Source organism: Pectinophora gossypiella, chromosome 18, assembly GCF_024362695.1.
Source record: "Pectinophora gossypiella chromosome 18, ilPecGoss1.1, whole genome shotgun sequence".
NCBI lineage: Eukaryota > Metazoa > Arthropoda > Insecta > Lepidoptera > Gelechiidae > Pectinophora > Pectinophora gossypiella.
In genome coordinates this window covers 3,563,809-3,578,800 of record NC_065421.1, presented here as the reverse complement: position 1 = coordinate 3,578,800, position 14,992 = coordinate 3,563,809, and the positions used below count along the sequence as shown (strand labels likewise).

General features: G+C 38.3%; 2 protein-coding genes across 2 annotated transcripts; one reads left to right on the top strand and one right to left on the bottom strand.

Annotated features, from left to right (window-relative positions):
- Positions 1–535: 535 nt before the first annotated feature.
- LOC126375304 (SAGA-associated factor 11 homolog) lies at positions 536–6,473 on the bottom strand. The gene is made up of 4 exons (XM_050022245.1): positions 6,040–6,473; positions 5,152–5,341; positions 4,392–4,541; positions 536–3,936 (listed from the first exon to the last, which is right to left on the bottom strand). The coding sequence occupies exons 1-4, from the start codon at positions 6,392–6,394 to the stop codon at positions 3,702–3,704; spliced, it is 930 nt and encodes a 309-aa protein (XP_049878202.1). The 5' UTR covers positions 6,395–6,473; the 3' UTR covers positions 536–3,701.
- Positions 6,474–7,184: 711 nt separating this feature from the next.
- Positions 7,185–14,833, top strand: LOC126375309 (N-acetylneuraminate lyase-like). Its single transcript, XM_050022250.1, has 7 exons — positions 7,185–7,285; positions 7,570–7,699; positions 8,123–8,268; positions 11,061–11,229; positions 11,720–11,865; positions 12,783–12,954; positions 14,678–14,833. Exons 1-7 carry the CDS (start codon positions 7,283–7,285, stop codon positions 14,821–14,823), a joined length of 912 nt encoding a protein of 303 aa, XP_049878207.1. The 5' UTR covers positions 7,185–7,282; the 3' UTR covers positions 14,824–14,833.
- Positions 14,834–14,992: the final 159 nt, after the last annotated feature.

The window sequence follows — 14,992 nt, the reverse complement described above, 5'->3', positions numbered from 1 at the left end:
GGTAATGTATATTTTATGTGATAAGCTGCAATTTTATCAGTACTCTTCGTAAGATACTGCATACAAAGGTATTTTTTTGATAAATATCCGACCATACTAAGGTTATTAGCTTTCCTGTGATAAGGAGGGATCTTCTTATTTTCTTTTTTGCTCTGCAGGTTATAATGCACAAGACGACCTTTTATTATCCTATCACGGAGCTCCGTGGGTCATAAAGTTTGCAGACAAGTGGATTGCAAAGAAGTATGAACTATTTGCTCATTCTTGTATTATTTATTTATTTTATTTAGATAACCAACAGCTTAATTAGAACAGAACATATAATAAAGTATTTAACAAACCAACTTAAGCTACTTAAAGGTATGGTGCGCATTTCGCGCTTCCAATCTCTCTTCTATTGCATGATTGATATTATATTCTTAATTCCTTATAATCTGCCCCCACGCTGCTTCCGAACTGCTCCTGCTTTAGGTGTGTTTTTTTAAAGGCTATTTGCGACGAAATATATACTTATAATAGGAAAAAAACTACTAAAGCGTATACATGGTAATTTATTAATTCAATATTGAAAATTAACAGGTCAGTCATCACATCGTCAATCAATTACATTTATATACACACTACAGTGAATGTATTTCTTAGCCTACATTGAGATGTTATTATACTACGACTACACTGTCTTGATCTCAGCATCAAGACCAAGGGACTTATTTTGAATCGCTTCTATTCGCTTGCGAAAATATATACCTGTCTCATCTTGCAAATGACAAGTTCTCGTGTGCTACGTGAAATGGGTATACATTTTTCGAACGCGATTTGAATGCGAGCGATTCAAAAATAATGTCTAAAGTTTATATTTTCGCCTATAAACTACTAACATTTATAATAAATAAATCAAATTCAAAATATAATTTGTACATAAATGAATACGATCACAAATTATATTTTATTTTTCAATTTATACATAAAGCCAAGCTTTATTCGACTAAGGACACTGTCTTCTCTACTTACGCTTATGTTAATTGGGTAGTTTCCTAGGTCAAAGATAAAATGATACTAAATAAAGACAGATTTAAAGCTGACGATAAACGTTTTCTCTCGTTAACTTATTTATGAATTTTAATAAAGAAAAATGTAATAATAAGTGCGATATTTTGTCACGATTTTCTATGATGTTATAGGTTGCTTTTTCATACAAATTCCGTAGTAATTTTGTGTTATGACACAAAAAGAACTGATTTGACTAGTTGGAAACTACCCTATGGGAAAATGCAGGGGTTTACATTGACATGGATTCAGCAGAGCACGGCATGAAAGGACGCCATATTGAACAACAATTGGTTACATCTATACTATATAGCCCGATTCCTGCAGACACCTCCTAATTTTATTTTAAGTTATATCCGTCATTTTCTTATCCGTCAAAAAGGAAAGGGACGAACGAATGACATGTGCTCTCAACTTAATTATTGTCGGGTTGTTGAACAATATAAAAATTTGGAAGGGTTTTTTAAAATTCTGCCTAAAATTAACATGTGTTTCATAAATTTTATATGCCCGTGTATTTCCTTTTCGGCGGATAAGAAAATGACAGGTACAACTTAAAATAAAATTAGATGGTGTGTACAAGAATTAGCACCATGTAGCAAGACGCTACATAAATTCGCTTTATATACGAAACGATTAAATTATTAAACCATTAATTATTACCACTACAGACGTCGATACGGCTCACCACCTCTCACGTTGGTCTAACAGACAGCTCTGTGAGGTGTGGGTACTAAGTTCATCTTGCGATGGATGTACCTTTTTTAAATAATACAGGCTCGCGTTCGACCACAATCTCACCTGATGGTAAGTGACGATGTGGTTTGGGGTGGATCACGCTTACCTAGCAAATGCCTATTCAATCTAGCCTTGAAGACTTATAACGAGTTGGAACTTTCAACTTCAGAGATCAACTTATTTCTCCCCTTTAACTGATATAAAACACACTATCATCAATCTAAGTTTACGGTTCTTAAATCTCACATAATAACCGACTTACCAACTATAAATAAACAACCAGTTAACGTGTGGGTATTTGAGAGGCAAGCAAAATTGAATCCAATCATCAAATAATTCGACTGAACTTTGCTTGACTGCTACACGTTCGCCGCTTGTTTATTGCTTATTGGTAAGGCGGAGTTTAGTTACATTAGTTATCGAATAACAGTTTACTCGATAACTTGGGAAAAGGTTTCTTAAGTATTTGACACTAACTGATTCTGTCTATTCGCTATGTGTTAATATTTCAAGACTTAAACCTAGAAAAAGATTTTATCTAAGTGCGTAGCACAATCAGCGCACCCAGTGGCAAAAATGTGTACTAAATCCGAACACAGAATGATTTTTACTTTTGATGTATCTTCCTTTTCAACGGATAACTGGAATTACTTTGGATACACGTACCAGAAATTATCTTTTATGTACTTGACTTTGGCAGTAATGGTTGTCTACTCTGTGACGACTGGTTGTCAATGACAGGTATAACCAGTGGGTATAACTTAAAATAAAATCAGGTGTTTGGGAGCCATTGTTAATAAATTGCATTCAAATATCGACAGCATTACTATTTGAATTCCTCTTTAAATACATTTGAGAATAACTCCCATAATAGGTTTAAGACTTGTTACTAATATAATTTAATATAGATGAGAAATAAGAACCATAAACATTTGCAAAATTCACAATCTTCTAACTACCAGTCAAATCCTAAGCAGGCTTTTCTAAGGTTCACTTCCATTGGTGTCCTTTAATCTTTCTCAGAATTAACAACTGAAATATTTGTATGGTTTAATTCTTCCATACTTCCATACTAATATTAGACGAAAATTATGCTGATTCCGGCACACACCATCAAAGTTTGTTATAAGTTATACCTGTCATTTTCTTATCCGCCGAAAAGGAAAGGGATGTATAATAATCGACAGGTATAAAATTTAAAACACATGTCAATTTTAGGCAGAATTTTATATTGGCCAATAAATAACCCGACAGAATTAAGTTGACAGCACACGTCAAACGGATGGCGCGAGATGCCTATTTCATTCGCTAATGTTATTCTTTAATTTTAAAATTAACAGTTGTCCATAATCCGTCCCTTTCGTTTTCGGCGAATAAGAAAATCACGGGTATAACTTAAAATAAAATAAGAAGTGTCTGCAGAATCGGGGCCAGCATGTCCGTAATTTAACCTTGCACATCTAATTACAAAATATAGAATAGAACTCTCCCTCCTGCGTTCTACTTTAGTATTAAATGACTGTAAGGAGTAAAGGAGAGCGCGCGGATTGTCTGTCTCCCTCGCACTTACGCCTTATTCGGACACGGTAAGAATGAGATTTTATTGTATGGGGTGTCCAGTGTGTGCTTTTACTCCAAAATATAGTCATTCTGGACGGAAACAAGATGTTAGGCCGGACAGGCTGTCCTTTTTTAAATCTTTGTGTCTGGAAAACCGAATTTTACAAAGTTATTGATAGAAAAAGACTTATACATTGTTTTAAGTTTACGCGGTTATTATCATAATTAAAACACATAATAACGGGAACTTTAAACGCGGTAAGAACTCGTTATTATGTGTTTTAAGAAAAAGACTTCATTCTGAGCGGTTGAGGACGCCGAAAGAGGACCTTATAAAGCGAAGCCTCTGTTACCGTCTACTCCCTGTTAGGCGAAGCGTTTCGCTCGCGTTTGTTCTTGGACTTTGGCTTGACGCGGTGGCGGTCGCGCTTACGGCTTGACGACGAGCACGACGAAGACGGACTCGAGTCCGGAGGCGAGCCAGCTTCGTCCCCCAAGCCCATAGTACCTGACTCCGGTGTAGAAGGTTCCAGAACGCTGTTGCGAAGCGCGCGGCGCTGCTCCTCAGTGTGTTGCGGGCAACGGGTTGACCTGTTAACATAAGCATAAATAAACTAGCTATAATAACGGCATCTGTGGTCCAGTGGTTGAGCGTTGGGCTCACGATCCGTAGATCCCGGGTTCGAATCCCGGTGCTAGCCTTTATTATGAACTTATAATAATATAAGCCTTTATTACTGCCTTTTTTTTTGCATAACTATAGTTTCCATAAATATTAAAATATCGTAGTTTATTTTCTATTTTCTTATGTGCCAGTTTGCCCTTTGGCAAAGGCCTCCCCAAGAGTGCACCACAATTCCCAATCCAATGCCATTCTTCTCCACTGAATGTGTGGAGAAGAATATTATGAACTTAATCTAACTATAAACAATTATAAAACTAAAACATAATAATTATCTTCCTCGTCCATTTGTCTTTTGACAAAGACCTCCTGCCAACTCTTTCCACTTATCTCTGTCACAATAAGATTCTACTATACAACATACCTGGTGCACAGCTTCTTAGTGTGCTCAGACACGACACCGCAGATCTGCAGCAGTAGATTCTTCTTCTCATTAGCTGTCATCGTCTCATATGTGGCCCCTCCATCATTGGGGTCCGAGTTGTGTGTGCCATTGTTGTTTCGGTTGCTGCCACTGTAATTGTTACGTTACACAGGTCGGCTAAATAACATGGGTTGGATAATTACAACAGAGTTTATTTATATAGTTACATCATTGATGCATAATATGTTACTATTGGTTTACATGCTTTAAACACACATGTGGCAACCATAATTAAGGGTTGAACCATATCTGGGACCTCATTACACTTTCCTATGCTTCTATCCTTTTCTGTTACTAAGAACCTTCATTTGCTAGAGCGAGACAGAATCGATAATGTATGAATAAAGGTCCTTAAAACCAGAAAATCCGTAATAACAGAAGCAAAGGAATACAGTGACATAGACAAAAGTGTATAAATGACAACTTATATTTCATTACATACAACAGTGTAATAATAGAGACATTTTATTACTGTTAACAATATAAATAAATTTAAAAAGGTAAACTTCCTGTTTTAATTTTAGTTTAATTTTTTTAAATTTTACTCTCTTCTCTTGATGTCTATAAAATCTACTATAGATAGCATTCGCTCTCTGTATATTAGTCAAATCCGTCGATATAACTCGCACCACGCACAACGAGGTCGCGTCGAAGTCGAATCGAAAAATCTAGATAACTTAAATGTTTCAAAAAATCTTACTTATGCAACTTGTTCGGCTTCCTGTTGTTGTTATTCTTGATCCTGCGCTTGCGGCGCTCACTCTGCAAGGAGCCGCCGGCCCAGTCGGCATCATCTTCATCGTCACTCAATAGCCCTGCGTATGAAGTAGGCTCCCGGCTGTTCGATGCAATCCGCCGGGATGCAATTCGGGAGCTGTTACGTCCCATTCCTGTCAGATTTATTTATAATTGTAAGACCGAATGTCCTTTTAAAATCCAAACCCCATTGTTCAATTATTGCGTGTGGAAATGGTTTGCCTTAGGAGTTAGTCAACTTAAAGAATCCTTTTATTTTTAATTTTTAATGAGGCTTTGAACTCTGAGTGATCATGCCAGCCTCATAGGTGCTTTCGAGTACCTATCCCTTAGGCAAAGATTGGTCATCCAGATAATATAAAGAATCCTCTTAGAAAGGCATTTTCTTATCTACTCTTTTCAGTTGATTCTTAGATTGTATTTAGTACATAACATTTCTTTTGGATGAAGAGAAATCAAAGCATCCGAGTCAAGGAACTTCAAGGAAAGCTACAATTAATACTGCACTTTGAATATTACCCCTTTTCTAAGTAAATAGTTTACTGCCCATAATTTTACCTACTCTTTATGACAGATAACTTTGTATAACAAATGAACATTTAACAAATAAACATTTAACACACCTCAAGCAACCTATTTGTTAGTTTTGCATTGGAGCTATAGCAGAATTTTATAGCTAGCCAGTTATCAAATATTGTTTTTAAGTTTCATTTGTTTTGGTCGAACAAAGACTGCTTAAAATCAATCTCATTTCTTTAAAAGCTTTGACAGTATCTTACTGCTTTTTGAAAAACTATATCACAATAAATAAGAGAAACCATATTAAACTCACCCATACATTTCTCGAGATGAGGAGCGAATCTGGTAGCCGACACAGGCCTCTCGCAGTTTGGACACGAACAGTTGGTGTCTGGGGTCTTTTTCATCATCGAAAATCCAAACACGTCGCATTCCGGGGAGTTTACAATCTTATAGGGCTCTTCGTCTTCCTTCTCCCCTTCTATCAAGTCCGTCAAACCAGTCTTGATACCGTGGTGGACCTCGAAAAGGAACCCCAAAGTAACATCTTCGAAAACGCTCTCGTAAATGAATTTTGCAGCTTCTTCTGCATTACTCTCACTTTGCATAATCTCAAAAAACTTAGTGTTCAAATCGTTCATGCTTAGCTCACTCACTATCGTACTCATTTTGTATTTTTACTTTTACTGTTTTTGCAAAAATAATATTTTATTTTCCGCGACGAAAATTCACTTCGCCATCGTCAGTTTTTTGACAGTTGTAGTGTTGCGACGTGACACTTTTATAGTTGGCGTTTGAAACTGGAAAGTCGTGACTTTTAAGCTATGAATTTTGTTTGCGTTATTATTTACAATTCTAGAATATCAATTACATTTACTAAATGATAGTTTAATCTAGTAGGTAAAATACTTATCATATCAGCAGGGGCGAAATAACAAACTCATTCGTCGACGAATACGAGGCCGTCCCATAATCTTACACACAATGAATTAGATTGCTACCTACTTATTATTGATTTCATGATAAAATTAGAGAGATCCTAGAGCACCAACCTGTATACCTGTTTAGGCAACTTGTTGTGTGTAAGTTATGTCAAAAAAAAGTACTTAATTCTAATTCGAATATCTTACGTATGGGTAGATATCTTTACGTAAGGATATTCCTTTATTTTATAACACAAATATCCTAATACATCCCACTGGTGCACAGGCTGCCTCATTTCGGGTTGATGGAGGTCTTTGGACAATCGGCGTTTAACGTGCGTTCCGAAGCACGGAGTCGTTTTACTTTTTCAAACAAATCATGTGATATTCTCACGTATAAGTATTTAGGTAGGTACCATCTTATTCATAATTTTACGTGATAAGAGCCGGCAAGTTCAATTGGGTTAAATAATGATAAGAATTAATGATAGAGAAAAGTAACTGTTTGAGTATGCTATTAATAACAAAACAAATACATTCAACGACTTGTTAATATTATTTATCATTCCGTTCTCTCAGCCGGCTAATATCGGTTGTCTAAGTAGGTATTTCAAAATACTTTCGCGGATTAAAATGGTAAGAATTTAAAACATCCTTATTAATATAAGTATATTTTGTTTAACTTGAAAGTAGCGGTGTGGAAGCGTGATAGAATAGATGATTTATTATAATATTCTATGGCTCTGAACCCCCTCTCATTCGACCAGGCAAAGCCTTTGTTGCCTGCCTGTGTTGATTATTTGTCTATTATTTGTTTTGTTATCTGCCTGTGTTTATTAAGTACATTAATAATTTAGACGTTTTTTCCATCCATATTTAGCCCTGTGTTTTAAGTTATTTATATGAAGTATTTTTTTCAGGTGATTTTTAACGCTCGTGGCTTAATGCCTCCTGTGTTCACGCCTCTCAATGAAGACCTAACAGTTAACTATGCTGCTATTGCACCCTACGCGCAGTGGCTGGCGAAGAACGGAATCAAATCAGTTTTGGGTAAGAAAAGTTCCATAAAATATTCTTTGTATAAAACACAGAACATCACTTATTAAATACCTACTCCACTATAGAGATTTTATTCAAAAACGATTTATATAAAAATAATGACAATTTTATTTAGTACTGGCCGCTAAGCTCAAAAACTTTTTAATAATTGCCATTAAATATAAAAAGTAAGAAGGTATTTGTTTTTTTTAATAAATGGCTTTTACATATATTTATAAGACAATTAATGGCCAGTGCGACACATAATTTAAAAGAGTGAATGGGTATTTTTATAAAATAATACTTTTAGTGGAGACATGGAGCAACATGCAACATGGACATCAGCTAAGGACTGAGGTTTAGATAAATAAGAAGAAACAGTGCATGAAATTAACTACAAAGAAGTAGGTACATTCTATCGTCTTCTTTTCTCAGTGGGTGGTACCACGGGCGAGCATATGTCTCTCAGTGTGGCTGACAGGAAGAAGGTGGTCGATGAGTGGGTGAAGGTGGCGAAGACCACAGGGCTCCATGTCCAGGTGCAAGTCGGTGGGGCGCCTCTACCTGACGTCATTACTTTGGTAAGCATCAATTTCTCCGTACCTAGTCCAGAGGCTGAGCATTGGGCTCACGATCCGGAGGTCACGAGCTCGAACGGGACATACTAATCACAAAAATTACTGTGAGCCCTGGTTTGGTTAGGACATTACAGGCTAATCACTCGATTGTCCGAAAGCAAGATGATCCTTCAGAAGGTACGTTAAACCATTGGTCCCGGTTACAACTTACTAATGTAAGCACGTAGTCGTTACGTGAGTCATGTTAGGGGCCTTTGATGGCGCAATAATAACTTTGAAATCAGAAATTTGGGGGCACGGGAGTGCCCCCGCCAAGACGAGCAAAGCGAAGCGCAAGGGCAGGGTACTATCTAACTTTTCTCAAAACGTTTTGTCGATTAACCCTAATAACTCTGGTTTGGATTATCAGAAACGGACAAGCCCCATAACGCGTAGAGTTTGTTTGAGGAGCTCGGTGGCGCAGCGGTAAACGCGCTCGGTCTGCGATTGTTGAAGTTAAGCAACTTTCGCAAAGGCCGGTCATAGGATGGGTGACCACAAAAAAAAAGGTTTTCATATCGAGCTCCTCCGTGCTTCGGAAGGCACGTTAAGCCGTTGGTCCCGGCTGCATTAGCAGTCGTTAATAACCAACAATCGCACTGGGCCCGCGTGGTGGTTTAAGGCCCGATCTCCTCCCTATCCATCCATAGGGAAGGCCCGTGCCCCAGCAGTGGGGACGTTAATGGGCTGGTGATGATGATGATGATGGGTTTGTATAGTTAGCTCGTGTAGAGTTAGAAGCTTGGCGCTACATGAGATAACTTTTTGACATTGTGATCGATAGTATCTCGTCTTGGCACATTTTACATGAAAATGATTTTATTGGGATCATTTATTCGCTTAGGATAGGTAGGTACAGAGTGAAACCAGGATTGCTGAGGTTGGTAATACACCTCATAACCCACACGATGGAAGAAGATTTTATTTCAGGTAAAATTTTTTTAGAATCAGAATCAGAATCAGAATCATTTATTCAACGTAATTATCATGGATAAACTTGTTGAAGGTCAATGTAACATTTTTGAATTTACGTCATTTCGCAAGGTGTTATGGCTGAGGAGAAGAAATGACAAGAAACTGCAACAGCAACACATCTTTTAAATCAATGAGGGTACATTACAAGTTATTTAATAACCAGAGGAACACATTCAATACCAGACATTTTTATCATTTAGGTAATCATTAATCTTATAATAGGCTTTTTTACATAAAGTAAGCTTCACGTGAGCTTTAAATTTGTTCTCTGACAAATTTAAAATATTATCTGGTATTTTATTGTAAAAACGTACACAATTGAGACTACATTACCCTTTTGTTAACAATAATCACATACGAATGTGATTTAAATAAATAAAAAAACGCTCACCGTGTTTCACTCAAGGCAACGATATCAATGCTCGTAAATGAAAAAAAAAATATCGTATGAATAAAATACCTACAATATATATATTTTTTAAATTTCTTCTTTGTTTTGAAAACCGCTGTTTTTACTTTTGTTTTATGTAAGTAAGTTATTTAATCTGTTTGCTCTGCGGAGTGTGGTAATGACTACAGATAAGAATGACTTATTCTTACACAATAATTGTGATAAGGTTTAAGTAATTGTATTGATTCATTTTCACGCTAAAAGGACCGTATCCACCTAGATGGACGTACATTGACCAAAATGGAGATGTCCTTAGAAAAGGTTATACTCTGAACCGGCGGTGTATTTATAAATGCTAGTTCAATACGTCCCCGCCGGCCGAGACGAACTGAAATAGGGTTTCCGGGCGTTTTCGCTAAAAAACGTCCGGACAGTCTACTCCAATACGTTCCAGACGGTAACGTACTGACGTAGGATTTCTAGGTTAATATGCGTTAAAATGTACTAGAAACACTCATTCTATTCGTCAACCTCTCGGCTAAGAACTAATAAGAACTAGCATTTCTAATTACGCGATCGGGCGTGCGCGTATGAAACGATTTATGAATGTGAAGGAAGCAAGAGAAGTGTCTCAGGATCGATGCAAATGGAATTCCATAGTCTCTGCTTACCCCGGTAGGAAATAAGCGTGAGTTGTATGTATGTGTATGTATGCATATTATTATTGTGAGCGTATTAAACATAGACCGCGTTCAGCTGCTTATCTTCTCGGGCTTGTCGTGAAAACCGACAGAGGGATCGTGTTCTTTTTAACGTTGTGGACAGGACACATGGACGATTGGCTGATCACCAGTCACAGTGACTTCGTACAAAAGTAGCTAGTTATTCTGTTTACTTGTGGCTCTGCCCACCCCGCTAGAGAATTCGGGCGTGAGACGTGAGCTGAAGCGAACGTGAGTTGTATATTACTATAGATAGTTTACATCTCCAGCCCAGCAACAGGCTAATCATCTTGCGAATTAAAACTGAACCTTATGTTAAACGCTACAAAGTTAACTTTAAACTATACAATAACCAATCTTGAAACTTACAAATAAATATCAGAGTCAACTAATCAATAAAGTGCATCGTCTATGGCGTGTTGATACGAGACATCATGTCACGACACTAGGATACAACAAACTAGTGCTGCGCCGTACTATTTAGCAAATACTCGATACTGAGTATGCCTAGTCTGTCTCGCTGGCATTTACGTGATAAGGCAGCATACGGTATTTTTGTATGGAGTGTCCTGGATGTGTCATAGTTGTGACTTTGCTGCTAAGAATTAGGGCGAAACTTTATAAGGTATAATACAGTAATACCTATGCTATGGTCTTTATAATTCCAGGCGTCCTATTGCCAGTCGGCGGGGGCAGATTCCCTGCTGACGCTCCCGGAGCTGTACTTCAAGCCAGGCAGCGTGGCCGACCTGGTCTCCTACGTGGAGTTCGTAGCCAAGGCTGCCCCCAAACTACCCGTGCTCTACTACCACATACCCAGCATGAGCAGGGTTGAAAGTAAGAAATTAGAAACCAGAATCATTTCTTCAACGTATTATCATACTTAGATAAACTTGTGGAAACCAAGTGGAACCAATTTTTGCACTTGGCAACATTTGAAAACGCGCACGTTAGGTAGTGCGCGAACGTTAGCGCGAAACTTTTGTTTAACAATGCTGTCTACGCATCTAATACACCATGGTATAAGAAGATCAGCCGGGTCTGCATGACAACCGGCGCGGCGCTAATTAAGTATATTGAGCGCTTCGACCAATAAACGATACGAATGCTATCTACGTAGATGGACGTCAAAGGGCTATTGATCGAAAGCCTTGATATAATTCGCGCCGCGCGCGGCGCGGTTACTCGCTCGGAATTACGTTTTATAGGCAGCACACGCTTAGTAGCGAGATTTTTGAACAGAGAGTCCGGTCTGGAGTGTTACTGTTTGACCAATATCACTTTTTGACGGCGTGCTTATAGGTATGTGTATCTTGTATCGTTCCAGTCAACATGCCAGCGTTTGTGACTGCGGCTACAGCGCGGATCCCCAACTTCAAGGGCATCAAGTTCACGTCCAACGATCTGTGCGAGGGTGCGCAGGTGCTGAGGGCCCTCAAGGAGGGCCAGGAGGTATTCCTTGGGGCTGATGCTGTGAGTGAACTTTCTTGTCTGCCAGTCAAAGCGGTGGGCTTAGCAGTCCTAAATTTGATTCCTGGAGATACGACATTACATGAAATTAGAAGGTTAAACGAAGGCAACTCACCTCTGTACAGAGCCATCTTTATTGTATTTGGGGAACGTATCTTGGAAAGTTCCTCATCAGACGCGGATATTGTAGCGGTGCATTCCTCAGGGTGCATTCCTCTCATACGACGTCCTGAGCCGAGGTTCGCGCCCAACTGGGCACCCTCAGGCCTATTGTCTTAAACATTGTACCGGGTGAGAGCCTTCAGCTCCCCATTTGTCCGGCCAAGTAGTTAATGCCATCTGCGGCAAATCTACAATAAGTCACGTCAAAAAAAAATGTAGCGGTGCATCGAGTAACGACGTGGTTTTCCTCAGTTAGATATCAGCGGATTGCATACATGTGAGAATCGCCTAAATTAGACCTCCATACCTCTGGTACACCCCGCACACTTCATACAAACAACCTTGTTTTACACAGACACTATACATGGACATTATCGTACACGCGTATCTGTGTGTGTGACGTCTGACGCCGTACGATTCAAGACTAAACTATGTTCGAGGGGGGTGAGGTAAACCTAGCTCAGACGCTGGTGGGGAGCGGAGAGTTGCCGTTCTATACGTAGTATTATTCCTTATTCTATGCCTCTGGTATCAGTGTAATCCAGAGAATACTCAGGCTCAGTACCCGCTATAGACCTCTTAAAGGGCTCACAATCACAATACACTTCGCCAAATTAACCCTTTCACGGACAGAGACCATGGGTCATTGATGGTTCATAATAGATAGTATGACACCTTGGAATCGGAACGTCCGCGTTCTGTCCTTGAAGGTGTTAATATATTTTTCAAAATTAATCATATTCAATGTTATTTTTCAGCTGATTGCCCCAGCAGCCTTGTTAGGTATCAAATCCAGTATCGGCACCTCGTTCAATTTGTTCCCGCGACTGGCTCAGGATATACTGGACGCTGTTGAGAACAATGACATCGCAAAAGCCAGGAGTCTGCAGGAGAAACTGTGTCTGGCTGTTGAAGCCTTAACTGTTGAAGGTAAATAACATCGTACATAAGAACATCCTCCGTGGTCTAATGGTTTAGAGCGTTGGGGTCGCAATCAGGAGATCCGGGTTCGATTCCCGATAGGAACATTGCCGAAATCACGTTCTGGGACTGTCCTTGTTTGGTAAGGACATTTCAGGCTTGAATCACCTGATTGTCCGAAAAAATAAGATGATTCCGTGCTTCGGAGAGCACGTTAACCCGTTGGTCTAGGCTATTAGTCGTTATTTATATTCTATGATCCTCCTACCCTTATCCCACTCTAAGGCTGCGTTTCCATTGACGCGGAGCTGGGTGGACAGGAGTGGAGATGTGCTAGAATCGACCAATCACCGTGAGGGAGAGAGTGACAGAGCGTCTTCGTTTTTCGCTCTCTCGAACGCTGTGATTGGTCAAATCCGCACATCTCCGCTCTTCTCCGCCCAGCTCCGCGTCAATGGAAACGCTGCCTAACTGTGGTCGGCACAACATGAATTCGTCACACCTTTCACACACATATTGTTATATCCTTCTTTACACAACCCCTCCACACTTTCTTCTACATTCATATTCATAATTTTCCTCGTTATATGCGTTTCCTCCTTTCTTATACCACGCTAACCTGTTGCTCCTCATTGTCTCACTAACCGGTGCTAATTTCAGATGAAAAATGTTTATGTTTATACCTACCTAAGTATATGTGAAATCATAAAGTAATCAAAGTTTCCATGACATACATAAAACCCTACTTTTTGTTCGATTATGGACGAAAGACCTTATCTGCATCTCTGCAGTGGGCTGGCTACACGCGCATCATAAGCTTTCGATATTGTTCTGTTCTTTTTATTTCATACTAACACTAGAAATAAGTCATTTACTAACACATATGAGTCAATGGTTAGCCGAAACAATTTAGTTTGCCATCGACACGATAAGAAGAAGAATGGTTACTTGCAATAAAGATTTTATTTATTTTTATTTATAAACTCACGCCTATTTCCCACCGGGGTGAAAAGAGACTATGGAATTCCATTTGCTTCGATCCTGAGACACTTCTCTTGCTTCCTCCACATTCAAAAGATTCCATTACAAGTTTATAATACTTAGAATCAAATCATAATATAAGTACTAAACTAACCTATAATTTGGAACGTGTTATGGTCGAAGAATCCAATTCTATTGAATATATTTCGATTATAAAAACAAATTATAGACATTGTGTAAAAAGATAAGATATTTATTGCATTCCTGATGTTTTTACAGAGGTCTTAAAAGTAGAGGAAAGTACAAACGGGAACCCTGGAAGGGCTCTATAACAACAACCTAAAATTATACACAATGAAAACAGAAAACCAAGAATAAAAATAATAAAGATTAAGTTAAAAAAAATATAAGTACAAAACATCGTAGTTAGAATAGAAGTAGGTAAAACATACCTACAAGGAATACACCTAGAGCATACTTTCATTTCTTTAATCTTATTTATAATAATAAAATAATAATACAATTTCTGATTTAATTTTCCACAATTTTTAAAAATTTTTTTAGGAGTTGAATGAAAATGATGAAGAAATGATGCTCCATCGATGAAATGCGGGCATTTTATCTGCTGAGGCTTCCTGAACTAAGCATATACTCGCGTTTCACTGAGCTTTTAATAGACCAATGTGATAGAATTAGTAAGCTGTGCTGTAGTTTATAATTTGTTTTTTTTTTATTTTTTTTTTATTTTCAGGTCCGTGGGTACCTGTGATGAAGGCTGGTATGGAGATAGCAACTGGAATCAAAGTGGGACCGCCGTCTTTGCCGCAGAAGCCTCTCACAGCCGACGCTAAGAAGAGAATACATACTCAACTCAAAGCCTTAGGATTATGTAATTAAAATTCATTGAAAAAAACGTATTTTTATTGACTAGTAATCAATCCACATCAAATTCAAAAATATCTTTATTCAGTAGATAACATAGTTACACTTTGAATCGTCAATTTTTATTTTCGAACTGATATTAGGCTGCTAAATTACTCAATTGTATAATAATATTTATGTTTAT